This window comes from Episyrphus balteatus, chromosome 3 (assembly GCF_945859705.1).
Source record: "Episyrphus balteatus chromosome 3, idEpiBalt1.1, whole genome shotgun sequence".
In the NCBI taxonomy this organism is placed as follows: Eukaryota; Metazoa; Arthropoda; class Insecta; order Diptera; family Syrphidae; genus Episyrphus; species Episyrphus balteatus.
Genome location: NC_079136.1, coordinates 78,567,552 through 78,586,650, shown reverse-complemented (window position 1 = coordinate 78,586,650; position 19,099 = coordinate 78,567,552). Strand labels below are relative to the sequence as shown.

General features: G+C 29.5%; 2 protein-coding genes across 3 annotated transcripts; one reads left to right on the top strand and one right to left on the bottom strand.

Annotated features, from left to right (window-relative positions):
* Positions 1 to 616: 616 nt before the first annotated feature.
* LOC129913871 (protein krasavietz) lies at positions 617 to 14,735 on the top strand. Of its 2 annotated transcripts, none has more exons than XM_055992818.1 (10): positions 617 to 748; positions 5,310 to 5,381; positions 5,451 to 5,627; positions 5,691 to 5,791; positions 6,520 to 6,658; positions 6,932 to 7,097; positions 9,095 to 9,230; positions 10,973 to 11,080; positions 11,143 to 11,485; positions 14,257 to 14,735. In XM_055992818.1, exons 2-10 carry the CDS (start codon positions 5,321 to 5,323, stop codon positions 14,322 to 14,324), a joined length of 1,299 nt encoding a protein of 432 aa, XP_055848793.1. In that variant the 5' UTR covers positions 617 to 748; positions 5,310 to 5,320; the 3' UTR covers positions 14,325 to 14,735. The 2 variants fall into 2 exon arrangements, with proteins under 2 accessions (XP_055848793.1, XP_055848794.1); XM_055992819.1 differs by lacking the exon at positions 617 to 748 and adding an exon at positions 1,311 to 1,654.
* A 1,537-nt stretch (positions 14,736 to 16,272) lies between these two features.
* Positions 16,273 to 17,578, bottom strand: LOC129915974 (probable 39S ribosomal protein L45, mitochondrial). Its single transcript, XM_055995711.1, has 2 exons — positions 17,397 to 17,578; positions 16,273 to 17,325 (listed from the first exon to the last, which is right to left on the bottom strand). Exons 1-2 carry the CDS (start codon positions 17,439 to 17,441, stop codon positions 16,345 to 16,347), a joined length of 1,026 nt encoding a protein of 341 aa, XP_055851686.1. The 5' UTR covers positions 17,442 to 17,578; the 3' UTR covers positions 16,273 to 16,344.
* Positions 17,579 to 19,099: the final 1,521 nt, after the last annotated feature.

Sequence of the window (19,099 nt, the reverse complement as noted above, 5' to 3'; positions counted from 1 at the left end):
ATTTTTGACAGACAGCTGCCAAAGTATATGTACAGTGGTGCCAAATGTTTGCATGGATTTCAAAAATCCCGATGTCGTTTTTTTGCACAAAATCTATATAGATAAACAAAAAAACACACCTATTATATTCTCCAAGATGAAAATGACAAGAAACTCATCGAAATTAGTGCCTGGCTAAACGTTGATTTTTCAATTACCTAACCCAGTCAGGTTGATGGCAAGAGGGATGAGGATTTTCCTCTTTTTGACGTTTGTTCCCAGAAAATGTAAATTGGAACGCGATTGGCCACAACACTGTGTAGCCACGGCCTAAAGGCACAACTATAGTTTTTTTTTCAAACTCATTTTGTGACAGTTTTTCTGACAGAATAATTTAGAACAATGATGCAATTTTTTTTTTAGTTTCTTCAAAAAGGAATGGCTCTAGAAAGAATAAAAAAGTTTTTATTTTTGTAAATTTCCCACGTTTTTCAAAAAGTGGCTGTTGCAATTTGACAGGTTTTAACAAACATACCAGTGTAAACGTACCTTTAGTATCGTTCACCAATTCCATTACATTCCGGCACGAGTCTCGAAATAACTGCTAGAAAAAAAATTCCAGTTGCAGCTTTTTTTCTCGTTCCCAACCCAACGAAAAGAAAAATGAATTAACATTACATTTCCCGTTCTACTTCTACGTGGTGTGCAAGTCCGTGCTAGAAGTTTTTACTAAATTTTGGGGTTAAGCTACTATTTTTTTGTTTTAATTGTAAGTATTTTTATTAATTATAATTATCAAAATATCTATTTATTTATATTTTATGTATATTTTATAATGTTAAAAAGTGAATTTCATTGTCTTGAAATTATGTTCCATCATTTTTTTCTTAACAAAAGAAAATGGCCGCTATTTCACATGGCTTTGTCACATTTTTTTTCTGTACTCAATTATACAGAAGAAATACTTTCCAACAATAATAATAATTAATAATTTGCTTAATACAATTTATTTATCAAATCTAAAAATAATTTATTATGATAAATACCAAAAAATAAGCAAATTAGGATAAAAATGTAAATTTAAAACTTTCTTTTCGATGGCAGACATTTTGTATAAATATGCAAAGAAAAAAAAAAAGAAAAGAACTTGATATCTCTTTCACTCGCACACAAAGCCAATTACGACTTGTAAAGTTTCTTTTTCTTTCTTTGTTCTTTCACCAGGCTATCTCGGTATCGATAGCTTTGCTAGATTTCCTGAATACACTCAAGAGTCACGTCATTTGTTCTTCAAATTTATATGTGCTATTCAAGTTTCTTGGTTCTCTTCTCGTTGTGCTAAAAAGCACACGTTTTTTTTCTTTTTATTTCGTTTAAAATTTGTGATCAATTATATTAAATTATTAAATAAAAACGATTTGTTGCATTTTATTGCTTTAAATTTACAAACTTGTGATATTAATTAAGGTTACTTGCACTTGGAAAAACTAGAAAATACTTAAAAGCTAGTTCCTTCTATTTAAATCTTTTTGTGTAACAGTTTCTAATAAAAATTGTTGCTTCATCATTATAATAAAATCAAGGATTTTAGTCAGGTGAAACCTTTGGAAATTTCATTGTTATATCCGCCAAGGAGAAATCGGTGACAAAAGTTTATTACAAAGAAAGATAAAAAGTAAGTGCGACATGTTTTTTTTTTTGTATTAACATTCTCGTTTGGATGGATGATTCATTGCAACAATTTCTTTATTTAATTATTTCAAAAGAGATTCTCTTTAATTTATTAAAATTTTATTTTTTGTTTCATTCGAAATTATGGGCCAAGGGGGGTTTAAGTTGAGTTGAAAGAGTAACCATGGCGGAACCACATGCAAAGTTAAATTAAATTGAGGTTACTTGTTTGCGCTTCTTTCAAATTTTATCGTCCATTTTGGTATTTCCAAAATAGAAATTGGAAATGAGAAACGTGGCAATATAAAATCATTTTGTTTTACCATATAAAATCTAGTTTGATGTCGATTGAAATTGTTTTTTTTTTATATATGGATTTAGGATTATACCTACATATTTTATTGTGTATGACCTGTTGTCGATTAAGCCTATTTTTTTTTCTTTTGAGTACTTTAAAAATAAATGGCGTATTGCAATAACAGGATAACATTTTTTTAAAGATATCTATTTCTCTTAACAAAAGCCGTGTTTTACACGAAAACGCTCGAAAGCCAATCTGAACTTAAAGGTCTTTTTGTTCCATGATTTCAAATTGTTCCAAGATATTTATCCCAACTACAATTTACTGGAAACGAAAAGGACAAAATCCATAGGTACCTACTAAGTACAATTCACAGGCTCGGGCTAGTCTTTTCTAAACATTCTCAACAAGGTTCAGGTCTGTTTATTATTGCATACACATATTGAAGAACATACTTCCTAATTTTCTATGTCCTCCCAATTAGTGCTATGCAATGAAAATGAGCTTAAGATCTTTTCAAATCATGGTATAAAAAGACAAGGTATGATCATTAGAGCCGCCATCTTACAAAATGGGGTAGTAAGGTTTTGACGTTTGGCATTTGGCAAAGTCAAAAGCAACAACAATTTCCAAGACAAATTTGTTTACAACAACAATTTCAATGGGCTGGGCTGTCAAAATCTTAATGTCGTTTTCCAAAATTTTGGGAGTGAATCACTCCTTTTTCGTGCAATTTTGGAATTTGTTCACGAAGAATTTGACAAGTGGAGTGATTTGACGTTTGTTTTGCATGTGTTTGTAATACGAAATAATGAATAAAATAATAACACAATCTTTTAAATTCACTTTTAGTGATTTTTTACAATACTATTTTTTTTTGTAAATAAATATAATTTCCTTCACAAAAAAAAAGTTAAAACAACCACCCAACAATTTGACAAGCAGTCCATGAAGTCAAATGTAGAAGTATTGGTAATCACACCGTCACTCCTTCAAAATTTTGGGAGTGAAGAATTCACTCCAAAAATTCACTCCTTTTTCAATTTTGGAATTTGAAATCACTCCTTTTGGAGTGATTATATAGCTAGGAGTGTCACTCCTTTCCATTTTGGAAAACGACATAAGTAGCCATAAGTTTTGACGGTTCTCGGACTGAGTTTTTTCTAATGTCGTTTTCCAAAATTCAAGGAGTGACACTCCTAGCTATATAATCACTCCGAAAGGAGTGATTTCAAATTCCAAAATTGAAAGAGGAGTGAATTTTTGGAGTGAATTCTTCACTCCCAAAATTTTGAAGGAGTGACGGAGTGATTACCAATACTTCTACATTTGACTTCATGGACTGCCTGTCAAATTGTTGGGTGGTTGTTTTAACTTTTTTTTTGAGGGAAATTATACTTATTTACAAAAAAAAAATCAATAAAGTATTGTAAAAAATCACTAAAAGTGAATTTAAAAGATTGTGTTATTATTTTATTCATTATTTCGTATTACAAACACATGCAAAGCAAACGTCAAATCACTCCACTTGTCAAATTCTTCGTGAACAAATTCCAAAATTGCACGAAAAAGGAGTGATTCACTCCCATAATTTTGGAAAACGACATAATGATCATACCTTCTCTTTTTATACCATGTTTTCCAATTGCTTTAATATTCATTTACTAATAAATATTTCCATGTTTCACGTTTGAATTCAAAGTATCATACTTTCTTCGTTTTTTTAACTATGAAATAGGGATCAAAATGGTTCTTCCTTTCGCAAAACGTTAAAGTGATAGTATAAATCATCAGGAACATTAAAATTAAATGTTTTTCTTTCAAAAATAACAAAAAACACCGTTTAACTTTTAATGTGATACCTACTGGATGTCAAAAAATCTAATTTTACCTATACATTTCTGTTTTTGGATTAGTGATGGCAATGGAACTGTTTACACTCTTTTTACTGTTACAACAATCAAAAACAGTTATTTTAGCTCTTTTAAGTCAGAACTGGTACCGCGTCTGAAAATTTTGTCGTGAATGGTTTTTTTTTTTGCATTTTACCACCCACCATCCATATTTTTGTCCGAAAACTTTGTATCTGAAGTGAGATATACTACTTTCAAACTTCTTTTTTAAAATTTTTTTCTACAGCATGTCAAATGGGTTCTTAATTCTTTATTTAAATAATTATTACGGTATGTTTGCCAAAAAGGGAAATTTTTTTCGCCCGAAGTTGGACATAATTTGAGGCTCTCAAAGTTGAAGCATTACTCGAGAAGAAAAAAATTGAACAAAATAAAAATAATATTTATTATTTTTCTTCCTTATGAACAAAAAAACAATTCTCAACTTTTGTTTTAAGTTGAGTTGAAGTCAAATTTCGAGTTTAACTTAAGAGTTTACTTGAAGTTGAGCAATAGTGAACAAAAAGATGGTCCTAAACGGTTTTGAGCCACCCATTTTTTTTTTTTCAAATTTTAATTTATAAATTTAATTACACTCGGGAAAAGAAAACTCCGGTTATTGGTTTCAATGGTAAATTTTCTCAAAATCTTCAAGAAAATTGAATATAACAAAGAAGTACCTATTTTCCCTCCTGTACAAAAAAATTGATGAATTTTCCCTAGAAAAAAATACTTTAAAACAGAACCAATCCGAAATTTACGTACTCGAAGACGAGTACGCGTCTTCTCCGTTACCCTCTTTATCAGGGAATAGTTTGGCTACGTTTTATTAGTTTTTCGTGAAACTTCTAGAAGATCAACTTTATCATGAGCCCTTGAGACCTACCATAATAATAACATTGGATAAACCCCAGTCTAAGATAAACTTGGGTCTAAAAACGACTGAATATGTCCCAATAAGTTTCTTCTTCTTTACTTGTATACAAATAAAGTTTTATTTCGTAAGTCATTAAAAGTTCAATTTCCGAACCTTTAATCGCCGCAGTTCTTAGGTTAGACAAAAAATGAAATCTTTGTCTAAAAAAAATTTTAACTGTACGCTTTCGAAATTCGCACTTTACTACATGACTGACGTAACTTTGTTGCTCTCAAAAAAATTCTATAGAATAGCAATGTGTTGCGCTAATATGGCAAACAAAATTAATTAAAATAATTAATTATTCCAAAATATGGCACTCAAACATAAGCAATCAATTGATTTAATTTTTACTTTCTTTTCGCTAGAAAGTCAATATACCTACATACCTATTAATCTAATTCATATATAAAAAATTAAGAAATTTTTAAATGTTAGCATAAGATTTCGATTGCGATGTTTATTTAGAAATAAATTAATTTTGAATAAACAACAGTAACATATTAGAATACAATACATATTTCAATTTATTTCTTTTTATTCTTTTCAGCAATTTGTTGTATGAGTCAAAAAATAGAACGACCAGTACTATCAGGTCAGCGCATCAAGACCAGAAAAAGAGGTATAAAATTGAAAGGAAACAAAAAACTAAATTAAAAATTAATACAATTTTTTACTCATGTATTTATAGATGAGAAAGAGAAATTCGATCCCACGGGATTCCGTGACGCGGTCATTGCTGGTCTCGATAAAACTGAAGGCGACCTGGAACAAATTTCTAAATATTTAGATCTTGCTGGCAACAAACTTGACTACCGTCGTTACGGCGAAGTACTTTTTGATATTTTAATTGCTGGTGGTTTACTGGGTAAGAATTTCATGTGAATCTTTTATAAAAATATATGTTTAATAAATATTTTTTGATTTCTAGTTCCTGGCGGATCAATCTCACAAGATGGCGAGAAACCTCGAACAAATTATTGTATATTCGAGGCATCCGAAGATATGGAAGCCATGCGAAACCATGAGCAGGTTTGTTTGTTTTAATTTTTCTTATCATTCTTTTTATTTAACAAAATTAAAAAACAAATATTAGATTAGTGAATGCATCTTATTAGAGCCAATTATCCGTTGCAATTATTCATTGTGATTTTAGGGTAATCGGTGTCGAAAGTATGCAAGAATAATTCGACAATTATACTTATCTTCTTATTCGATCAAGAATTCGCTTTGGAGATTTCTTATATTGTTATAATTATTTATTAAAATAAAGGGTAGCGCTGAATTGTTTTACAATATTTTATAAAAAATTATATAATTCAGTTTTCGTTACGTTAGTGTATTAAAGGCTTAAAGCTGCAAATTTACCAAAACTAAGTTTAGGTCTCTGGTTTTAGATGATAAACTTTTCTAAAGCAATACAAACTTGGAAACAATTTGCAGCTTCAACCCGCTAGTATCCCAGTTTTGAATTTGATCAAAAACATGACTTAGCATACTATAATTAGAGCCAGTTATCGGCAGCATATTCTATGCTAACTACGATAACAGGTGTCGAAGGTGTGCAACATTAAATTGGCCATATACTTGTCTTCATATTTAAAAAAAAATATAGATTTGAAGATTTCTTAAATTGCTACATTATTAAACATTAAGTTTAAGTAGGAGTTAGGAGTTTAAAAGAAAATTATTTTATAAAAAAAAAATTAATTAATTTTATAGAAAAACGTTCTACTAAGTAATATTTTATTTTATTACAGGTATTCATCAAGCTCATGCGTAGATATAAGTACTTGGAGAAGATGTTCGAGGTGGAAATGAAGAAAGTCTTGGTTTTCATTAAAGGCTTTACTCCCAGCGAGCGTATCAAGTTGGCTCGTATGACGGCGCTTTGGATGAGTAAGTACATCAAATTGAATCAATTTTTTTCTATTTCCCTTTTTTGCATTTAAAATACAATATAAACCGTGTTTTTAAAAAAACTCGGATATAATTATTTTGTGAAATAATTAGGGAAAATAAAAAAGTTTTGGTGTACTGACTTTTGGAATTCCTCATTTTCCAAGAGACACAAATCCATGCACATTTTTTTTTTATAAAATTCTGGTTATGATTAATTTAAAATAAAGGTTTAGGATACATTATTAATAATATGATTTTTTTTATTTACAGTTAACGGGGCAATACCTCCAACTGTTTTGTTGGTATTAAATAACGAGCATCTTATTAAGGATGGCATCGCACTTGATTTTCTCGTAGAACTGTTTCTTACATTCAAACAAGAGAAAGGAATGACATATCTTGTTCAAGCTCTTAAAAAAGGTGGACTAGAAAGCAAGTGAGTATTCATTCATTTTAATTTTGTTTAATAAATTAATTTTAGTGCATAGTTATCCCTTATCCATATTGCTATCGAAATGTTAACAAATAATCGATGTTCGAGAAAAAAACAATCAAATGTTGACTTTTTCAAGTCAAAGTATAGGAGTCATTTTTAAAACAAATGCATTTGGCTACTGAGCAAAAAATGAAAAATTATTTCTCAATTAAAAAATGAAAGGAAGCAAACGTTTTCAAACTAATAATCAATTTCAATTAGTTTGTTCATTATATTTGCACCAGTTTTCAACAAACTTAAATTAAAGGAGAGTTTCAGGATGAAATCAATTTATATTCTATTGATTTCTTTAATTTACACTCCAAGATAAACTTTAGAATTTGATTATATTTGCAAATGAAATGTTTTCATTTGTGTTTAATTAAATACTTACAATTTTGTATTTTTTTAACTTTTGACATGCTATTCGATCAGATTTTTCACATATTGCTTGGATAAAACACTATTTCTTTGATACTTTGTATTTTTTATTTTTTCTTTGATGTAGAATATTTTACTATTCAAAACCATGAAAACTGAACTGAAATCTGGTTAAACACTTAAGGCCCAATCAAAATTTAAATTAAAGGAGAGTTTCAGGATGAAATCAATTTATATTCTATTGATTTATTTAATTTACACTCCAAGATAAACTTTAGAATTTTGATTATCTTTGCAAATGAAATGTTTTCATTTGTGTTTAATTAAATACTTACAACTGTTTAATTTTGCTATCCTACTCGATCAGATTTTTCGAGTATTGCTTTATATAGCTGGACTAAAAAATTAAGTTATAAGACTATTTTTGTTGATACTTTTCATGTATTTTTTTACTATTTTGAACCATGAAAACTGAACGTACGTTCAAATGTGCCTTACAACTTACTTGAATTCTTTTGAAAACTGGTTTTCAATGTATGAATAAATATTTAAGTTACAATTGAAATTTAAACTTAAGGAGAGTTTCAGGATGAAATCAATTTATATTCTATTGATTTATTTAATTTACACTCCAAGATAAACTTTAGAATTTTGATTATATTTGCAAATGAAATGTTTTCATTTGTGTTTAATTAAATACTTACAATAAAATTAAAATTATTTTAAGTTTTGTTTTTCAAATTGTACTATGCTATTTGATCATGTTTTTCGAGTATATACTACCGATATACTTTTTGAGTTAGTCCCTGCCACTTGTGTTTTTCCTAATCATTAACATTTTCATTAGAATTGTAATTCTAATTAGGTATTTTATAAATAAATAATATTTTCTATAACACTGGTTAACAAGGGTTCTGTTGCCGGAACAAAAATATACTTTTCTGAAGGTTTTTGGTGTGCTGAATTCGAATCCGAAGTCAAAAAAATTCTAGCAGCTCCCGTTTTTGAGATATTACCGTTAGAAAATGCAAAAAAAACGTTTTTTTTGAGTTTTTCGGACCTTATTCTATTGTATAAGGAAAATTGTTTGAGCATATTTAGTAACGGTTTCTATAAGAACTATTTCCCATCTTTCGATACCTGTTTAAATCTTTTCAATATCTTATGTATTGCCCGAGATATCTTAAACTGAAGTCAGTGAGTTTGGCTTCATATATCATAAAGAAGATAATGACATTATAAAATTTTTAAAAATATCAAACAACTGAGGATATCTCGGGAAGTAAAAAAGATATCGGAGAGATTTAAACAGATTTAAAAAGGTGGTAAATAGTTCTTATAAAAACCGTTACTAAATATGCTCAAACAATTTTCCTTACATAAAAGAATAAGGTCCGAAGTGCTGCACTTTCTAACGGTAATATCTCAAAAACGGGAGCTGCTAGAATTTTTTTGACTTCGGATTCAAGTTCAGCACACCGAAAACCTTCAGAAAAGTATATTTTTGTTCCGGCAACAAAAAAAAAGTTTAATTTTGTAAACCAGTGTAATGAATATTTTTTGTTTTTTTATTTCAGGTTAATGGAATTTTTCCCACCAAACAAACGTACTGAAGAATATTTAAAACAAGTTTTTCTCGAAAAGGAACTTGCTGAAGTTATTAAATTACACAAAGCTCAGGCTAGTCAAGAAGCCAAACGGGAACTACAGCAGGTAATTATTGTTTTTTGTTTATTTATTAAAAAATGTGTATATGTATGAGTCCTTATTAGAAAAATGAGCTTCAAAGAAGTTTTCAAATGAACTTTCTGTCTTTTTAAGGCTATTTTATTTATGCAATTTGCATTTTTGAGAACAAAATTTAGTTCAGAAATGATATGCTATATTTTGGGTTTTAAAAGATGCTAGAAAAAAATATGATTTTTTTGCTTGCCGTGGAAGAACCTAATTTATAAATGGTTTCTGTGGCCAATGAAGAATTAAACAAATTATCAAAAAATTTAATTAATTTTATAAATAAGGTACATACATTGAGGTGGTCCTAAACAACATAAAAATTGAGTAGTTTTCGGTTCTATTTATTTTTTGTCGGTACTTCATTTTTCATTTCAAAAAAAATTTATTTAAGAAAAATTGTGCATGCATTAAATTAAAATTTAAGGAGCTAAAAGTGGGATGTTTCTTAATTTTTTTGGACTTGTCTCTCAAAAACTCCAAGAAAAAATGATTACGAACGGCATCCTGGATAGATTATCATTTTATACCAGATGACTTATGTTTGTGCACATTCGCAATTACTAGATTTATAATGTTTTCAATGTCAAGTACATTTCTTACGAAAAAACCATTAAATAAATAAAAACCAACAATTTTTAGAAATTGTATATCGGTATATTTTTTTAGCTCCACAAATGCTCGCAATGTGTCATGTAGATCCAATCATTTTGTTTTATTTTAGCTCTTTTTTTTATTAAGAAGAATGAAAGTAATCATTCAAATAACCATTATGTAGTGCAGTTTTTTTTTACTATTACTTAGTTTTGTAATCTTTTCTGTGGCCACCACTGTTTGTTCTTGAAATGTAAAATTTAAGGAGCTAAAAGTGGGATGTTTCTTAAATGTTTTAGACTTGTCTCTCAAATACTCCAAGAAAAAATGGTTACGAACGGCATCCTGGATAGATTATCATTTTATACCAGATGACTTATGTTTGTGCACATTCGCAATCAAGTAGATTTATAATTTTTTTCAATGTCAAGCCCTTTTTTTTTAAAGAAAAACCTTTAAATTAAATAAAACCCCTTAAACTTTCAGAAGTTCTATTTCGGTATTTTTTTTTTTTTGCTTCAAATAGTCGAAACTGCCATGTGTCATGTTGATCCAATCAGTTTGTTTTGAACCAATAAGTTTAATTAAAGGAGAAATTTGTATTATTTTATTTAACAATTATTTTTAATAACAAGAATTTGTCAACCTGAAGCAAACGCCCCTGTAATCTTTTCACGTCATTGTTGTTAAATGACCTTTTTTACGAATACGGAAATCAGTTGTTATTTCATCTTAAATAAAACAATTACGTACATATATTAAGTTTTGTTTCTCTTTCTGTGACCACCAATGTTTGTACTTGAAATGTAAAGTTTACGGAGCTAAAAGTGGGATGTTTCTTAAATTTATTGGATTTGTCTCTCAAATACTCCAAGAGTAATTGAATACGAACGGCATCCTGGATAGATTATCATTTTATACCAGATGACTTAGGTTTGTGCACATTTTCAATTAAATAGAGTTATAACGTAAGATAACATTCAATTTGAAGGTGATCAGTACAACCGTTACAGCCTATTTATTAAATCTATTTAAATCGTTAGTCATGACTTTAGATACCTACTTTAGCCTTTTTATTTTATTTAAAGACGAATATTAAATTTTTTGTTTTAATTTTTGTATTTCAGTCCCTTCTTGATGATATAAATGATGAAAAACCACACACAGAAATTGCAGCTGACATTAAAGAATTTGCACTCAAATCAAACATTCCCGAACATGAAATAATAAATATTGTAAGTATTAACCCTTCTAAATTAAATACAAAATTATAACTAAAATACTTCTTTTTTTTAAGATTTGGTCCACAGTTATGTCACTCGGCGAATGGAACAAAAAAGAAGAATTAGTAACTGATCAAGCAGTTAGACACTTAAAAGGCTATTGTCCATTATTGAAAGCATTTGCTTCAACTAATCGCTCTGAGTTGGCATTGATCCTAAAGGTTCAAGAATTTTGCTATGAAAATATGAACTTTATGAAAGCGTTCCAAAAAATTATATTATTGTTCTACAAAACTGAAGTGCTTTCTGAAGAAATCATTTTAAAATGGTACAAAGAAGCACATTCATCAAAAGGAAAAATGCATTTCCTAGAACAGATGAAGAAACTTGTTGAATGGCTGCAAGATGCCGAAGAAGGTGTGTATATTTTTTTTTAGTTTTTAATAATTTCATTGAAAGAATCAAAATGTCGAAAGTGCCAAAAGTCTTGAAATTTTCTGTAGGTGCACAAGTTTTATAGAAAAAAAGGATATTTCAATGCTCGATTGAGTGCAAGTGCTTATATAATAGTTGAGTCAGCCGTGATTTCTATAATTTAGCCTATTATAAACAAAAAAAAAATTAAAAGTTTCCAAAATCTAATTCTCTTTTAGCTTCAATTTTGGAAACGATATTTTTGCATTTTTGCGATTGGGAGCCCCAAAACCATTTCTCCAGGAATTTTCGTTTAGAATAGGCCTGATTGAATTTTTGTACTTTTTTTTTTTGTTACTTCCACCAAAATAAGAGGAAATGATCCTCTTTTAATAATGATTTTACAGAAGTATTAGAATCAATCCGGATTAAAATTATATTTAAGGAATTTTCGTTTAGAATAGGCCTGATTGAATTTTTGTACTTTTTTTTTTGTTACTTCCATCAAAATAAGAGGAAATGATCCTCTTTTAATAATGATTTTACAGAAGTATTAGAATCAATCCGGATTAAAATTATATTTAAGGTTAAATGTATATAAGTGCATCTTTGAGAACAGACTTGCCCAAAAATGGCTTGCTATTTTGTTGTACAAGATGCAAGAAAAATTAAATGAGTTTTTTGCTTGCCTCGGAATAACTTATTAACCAAGTTTCTGTGGCCAATGAAAGCTTATACAATACAATTCAATAATAAATTTTATGTAAAATGGATTCTGATGAGAATCACGATTTTTGTGAAGAATTTTTATTATTTGACTTTCTTTTGTGTTCCTATCAAAACGGGAGGAAATATAAGCCGTGTTTTTGTGGTACTCATTATTTTACTGATTAAACATTTATGCTTTAAACGACAACAAACGATTATTTTTTATTAATTACACTGTGATAGTTTTTAGAACTTTTTTTTTGCAACAAAGCGGAGACACATCGATTCTAGTTAATTCGAGTATGCTGAATTCAGTGGTGGCAACCGTTTTGAAAGTTTGGCTCAAGTTTTCGAGATATTTCGAAAATAAAATCTTAGGTCGGGACTATTAAAATACTGATAATTTCGAATAATTAAGTTTTTTAAGCAGTTTTTAGTTTAGAAGAAAGCTATTCCTGTATATAGCTATATGTTTAACACTATTCCAACCTAGATTGTTATGTTTCGGTCGCTTACAAAGCATTTTATAAACAAAAACTTCACTTTTTCATGTTTTTTTTTTTATTTTGTTGACTTTCAAAGCCTTTAATATGGATGCAATTTGAGTTTAACATTGATTCGGGATATTTTAAATTATTTACATAGCATATAATTCCAAAAATGAATAAAATACTGCAAACCTGAAAAAGTTCACTAGTGAAAATCAGTCTATTAAGCTAAGGAAATGTATTAAATAACACTGGTAAGCAAAATTAAACTTTTTTTTACCACAAGAACCAAAATATACTTTTCTGAAGGTGAAAGGGGTGCTGAACTCGAATCCGAAGCCATAAATATTTATTTAACTTCCTTTTTTTTTTTAAATATTACAGTTATAAAAAGCAAAAAACGTTATTTTGACTGCTTTTATCCCTGCATGATGTATATAAGAACGTTTTTTGTTCTTCCAAAAACTGTTTAATTCATTTATTATCTGATATATCTTAAGCTTAAGCTGAAAATCCAAAAACTATCTTAACTTAATCTTAAGTTCAGGTTTTGATACATTTCCGTAGCTTAATAGACTGATTTTCACTAGTGAACTTTTTCAGGTTTGCAGTATTTTATTCATTTTTGGAATTATATGCTATGTAAATAATTTAAAATATCCCGAATCAATGTTAAACTCAAATTGCATCCATATTAAAGGCTTTGAAAGTCAACAAAATAAAAAAAAAATGAAAAAGTGAAGTTTTTGTTTATAAAATGCTTTGTAAGCGACCGAAACATAACAATCTGGGTTGGAACAATGTTAAACATATAGCTATATATAGGAATAGCTTTTCTCTAAACTAAAAACTGCTTAAAAAAACTTAATTATTCGAAATTATCAGTATTTTAATAGTCCCGACCTAAGATTTTATTTTCGAAATATCTCGAAAACTTGAGCCAAACTTTCAAAACGGTTGCCACCACTGAATTCAGCATACTCGAATTAACTAGAATCGATGTGTCTCGCTTCTGTTGCAAAATCGAACAATCACAGTGTTATTAATAAGGGTTGAAGGGTCAACATTTTTAACTGAGCTAAGTACTGAGTTGCCAAAAAAATACGGTTTTAGATTAAATAATGATTATACGTTAATTAATCCGGATTAAAATTATATTAATTTAAGGGAAAAATATATGTAAGTGCATCTTTGAGAACAGACTTGCCCAAAAATGGCTTGCTATTTTGTTGTACAAGATGCAAGAAAATTTAAATGAGTTTTTTGCTTGCCTCGGAAGAACTAATAACCAAGTTTCTGTGGCCAATGAAAGCTCATACAATGCAATGCAATATTAAAATTCATGCAACGTTATAAATCCCTTCTTGTAAAATAGCAAAGCTTATGACACCTTTTATGAATATTGTCAAGCATTTATTTGAGGAAATTTTCGTTTGGTGTAGCTTAAATTTAATATTTTTTACATTTCAAACTACAGAGGTGTTTAGTGCATCTAACTCAGTTTAGCAATTGATAGAAATAGGGTGAATTCCCTTTCATTGACATTTTATCTTATTCAAATATTTTTGTTATTTTCAGAAACTGAATCTGAAGATGAACAAGCAGAAAATGCTGAAGATGGTACAGAAGACAATGCGAACAAATAATTCTCTTGGATGAAAAATTTACAAGAAAAAAAAAACTTAAAAAACACAGCAAAGAACAACATATACGCGAACAACAATAACTAAATACAGCCCTGGAGAAAACTTAAAAAGAATTCAAACAACAAAGTATACAAGTAAAACATAATAAACTACTCTTTTCCAAGAAAAATGCAGAGTTGAAATTGAATTTTATACCAACGGAAGGAATATATTTGAATGCCAAATAAAATTATACAATGCAACAACAACAATTCTCAATATGTAATTTTTTGACTGCTCTCTATACGCATTCAGAAACACCAACAACCAACAGTTTTTTTTTAAATCATACTTGTTAAAACAAAAAATACATGTAATAAAGTCTTAAAGCAACAACAAGAACATACAAAAAAAAAGAATATAAAAAAGAAATTAAAAGACCAGAGTTTTAATATCGTAAAAAATTCTAAATGATAAATAAAAAAAATACATACATATAAATTAAACAACTTTTTTTATTTTATTAAGTTTGTCCTTGGCAGGGCCCTTGTGGCCTGGATTGTGGAAAAAAGTCGATGGTTTAAGGAGGCGAATGTGAAGTGTTGTATTATTGTTTTCGCGCTTTCGCCCCTATCGTTTTACCTTCCCAAAATAACAATTAAGTATATTTTATTTGTTTTTTATGTTGAACTTAAAGAAGCAAAACAAAGAAGGTAATAAACAATTAAGTACATTCAAAATGTATCCAAATAGAAGAGGTACGTGTTTTCACAGTTTTTACAAAAAAAATCTGAATCCAGTCGAGCTGTCATTTGGCTCGAATATTGGAAATATTCGCTCCGAATTCCATAATTGAGCGATTCGAGGCGAGTCGAAAGGGAGATATCGAATCTTAAACGATCGACATCGTATTCCATAATCAGGCCACTGTTCTGTAACTATCACTGACGATAAACGTTTTCCAACGTCTCTAAAATCCATTTTCTTCCATAAATAAAGCAAAAGTTCTTTCAAATTCAGAATTTATGAATGAAGAAATTAAGGTTTTGAACGAAATTTTCTTTATTTTTATGAGATAAAATAAATTTTAAAGTCATTCAAATATTTTATCTCCAGTGATAAAAGCTACAGAACATGGAAACAGGTTACTGTTAATTTTGGGTTCTAAAAAAATTGCAAAATCCTTTTGGAGTCGTATTACAAATAACGATAATTATCGTTGTCAATAAGGTTTTTGGTACAGACACCAAAATATACTTTTCTATAGGATTTTTGTGTGCTGAGCTCGAATCCGAAGTGTTGACCAGTGTAATAGCCGTACAACCAACTCGGTCTGAACATTCTTATCATAGATATTGTACGAATAACGAAATTACCGTCCCCTTCAGGCCAAAAGCATTAATGTAAAAAAATGAAAACCTCTCGGTTTCAAAAGTTAATCGGTATTGTAAATTGTGAGGGAATTCAACATAACCGATTGGAAAAATACAAAGGGTGCTTTCATAATTGCATGGTTGCTTTGTTTACATGCGGTCATTTGCGATCAGACTAATGTCAGAAAAACTATTTGCGCATGTATTTTACTTTGAATTTATGAACACTTTTTCATCTGTCAAATTTTTTAAAGTTGCAATTCAGTATCTTCTCCAAAATAACAATATATTATCTTAATTCCATCCTTTAAGAAAAAAAACTTTTTTTTAAACATTTCTGTCAATATTTACAAATTTATTATATCCAAGAAATTCGCGGCTATTTTTGTTATTTTGTCTTGAACTTTGAATTTCCAATTAATATTTTGACAGAATTGAGAAACAAAGAAAAGCTGTATCATCTTTTACGTCATGTTTCTTCTTTCTTTAAGTTTAAATTCATTGCGCATGAGAATTTTTTCATTTGCACATTTGCGCTGCAAAAATGAAATGTTGGTACACTTAAAATATATAAAATAATGGCAAGTATAAATTCTTTAAATTTTTTTTTTATTATAACATTTCCAAGTGATCCTAGAATAATAACATTAAAAAATAAATTTCTCTTCTTAAGCAGTGATCAATTTTTCTTTGGGAGTTTCCGACGAACCAGCCTGAATTTCTTCAACTTTCTTCTCCTTTGTTTCAACGGCTTCTTCAATTTGCTTCGTTTCCTCTTCAACCTCTTCAATTACCCTAAAAGTAATAGGTGACGGCTGTCTAGCTGGGAACCAATCAGGTATAATCTTATCATGCATTCGCCACACTCCATATTCATTCGAAATATGCTTCTCCATAACAACGTACTCCAAAACATCTTTAGCAATGATCTCCGAACCATGCATAAGACGACCAAATCGATCATAAATAGCCAACTGCTGTTGAGTGTGAAAACGAACAGTCACTTGAGCAAACATATTTTCTTTTGTAATAATATCAGTGCATCGAGCATGAACAACTCGAGGTGGCTCCAATGACTTCAAGAATCGCCAGTGAATAGTTTTATCTTTCGTGTTGTGAATCATTTCGGGATAGCAACGTTCTGTTACGTGCTGACGTAATTCGTGCTTCTTTTTTGCCGCCATTAGTTGATGGGCGTTAATGTAGATTTCTTGAGCTAGGATCGCAAAATCGTCTTTGTCAAAATCTTCTTCAAAGCTCTTAATCTTTCGTACGGCCATCATACTTTTACCTTTTTTTTCTAAAAACTCGATTTTTTGCTTTGCTCCAGTTGTCGAGATGATGGACTTTTTGCCATCACCTTCTGGAGGAACGTAGGGTTCGAACATGCCACCGGTGCAACTTATATGAAATGGTCTTTCCATCCATGGTCGTGGAGGTAAGACACCTCTTTCTTTCATACGACTGCGAACTTCTTCTTTGGGAAGTTCTTCGAATTTCTCCCGAAAATCGGGAATATCGATTTTAATGAATTTTTGTTTTCGTAGATTTTTGAATTTTGGATTCCAATGTTTGGTCTGACGGTGGCGTACTTGTTGGGCGTTGAGGAGGCCTTGGATTCCTGGAGCGAGGAAACCAGGTTGCAGAACCTAGAAAATTGAAAAGTTGTAGGTTGAGAAAAGAAAAATTAATGAAAAACTATGAATTTTATTATTTTTACTTGAAGGAGTTTAATGCAGTTTTTAGCTGGATTTATTGCTTCCATGATTATTATTAATAATTTGTATTTGTTATTAAATTAAATTGAGTTTTTCTTTTATTTTTCTATATTTTTTTTTATCAACATCGGCGACTGGTGTGGTAATTTTGACAGATAACAGTTTGAGAGATATAGTTCACATTTCAATCAGTTCTTCTCAAACCAAAATGAAAGCGTTCAACAAATAAGTTATGCACGGCTTACTTCAACGACAAATTACCTTCAGCACTGTTTACATGAGAGCGACCAATAAATGAGCGAATAAAGGAAGAAATAAAATTTAACGCATTTCTAGAGCAATTTTTTTTTATAAATATTCTATTAAACAGTAGTAAGCTACTGTTTTTTTTTTTTTTTAATAAGAAAAATATAAAAAAACAAATGGTCGTTACAATAAAAGTTTGTTCGTACGAACAATTAGTTTTCTCACATTTTTCTTATTTTAGAAATTGAAATGTTATAATTTTCTTTGAAAAAGTTAAACACTAGTTAGCTTGCTACTATTAATACAAGTTTTGTTAAGAAAAAAATAATTTAAAAATGCATTAAATTTCATTATTCATTCGCTCCTTCGGTTGGTCACTCTCATGTGAACAGTGCTTTATGTCGACTTTTCACGAGTCGATTTTCGCAGTGCGGCGAAAATACATGAAAGTACTAAAGATTTTATAAACAAAGAACGAGAGGCCTATGGATTTATGCCTTATGTCGTTTTCTATTGACGAATCTCAGAATGAGATTTGTGAATTTGACAGCTGAAAGGGGGGGTGAAGAGGGGAAATAGTGGACAAATCTCAGATTTCATGATCTATATGCGTCCTGAGATTCAAAAAAATGACAAAAAAATGAATCTGAGATTCAAGAATCTGATTCTGGATTTTTATCAAGATTCACGCATACAAACACACGCACTTTCACACACACTCCTCTGTTTGACATTTGTCTTAACATTTGTTGTTGTTTTATTTTTTTTATACGCACAGATTTCGCACACAATTACAAAACTAGATTTCATATTCTATTTGCAGTGGAAAATCTGAGAATTTTACACAAAAATCTCAAAAGTCAATAGAAAACGACATTAACGGCCATATTATTCACTAGTTTAAAAAATACATCTGGATGTAAACAATGTCAAATGTCAAAAATAAATCCAATTCCATAATATTCACCACTTAAATCCAATCTTAAATCCAATTTTTTGAATCCAATCTCGTTAAATCCAAACAAATTTAAACTGCTCTCTGGAGGTCTGTTTAACTTTATAAATCCAGATGTAAAATTCATTTTCACAGTGTTCAGTTGTTTTGTCAAGTATTTTGTGAAGGAAAAATAAAGATAAATCCAAATTTAACAAAATTTATTGAACAATCACATAATTTATTTTGAGTGAATAATAAGAACAAAAAATTAAATCCTTGGATTTATGAAATTCAGATTTAATGGATTGGATTTAAAATTAACTTTAATCCAAACTAAATCCAGAGTGAATAATATGGCCGTAAAAGAGTACATTTTCAAAATTTTATTCCAAATCCATCGAGGAAGGTCTCTTTAAGCTCTACTCATAGCTGAAAACCAAAAGTTTCTCGGAGGTCTGGTTGCTGAATTATTTACTATCGAAATATTTTTTGTTTGTTCTTTTCTTACATTCGGAGGCAGAT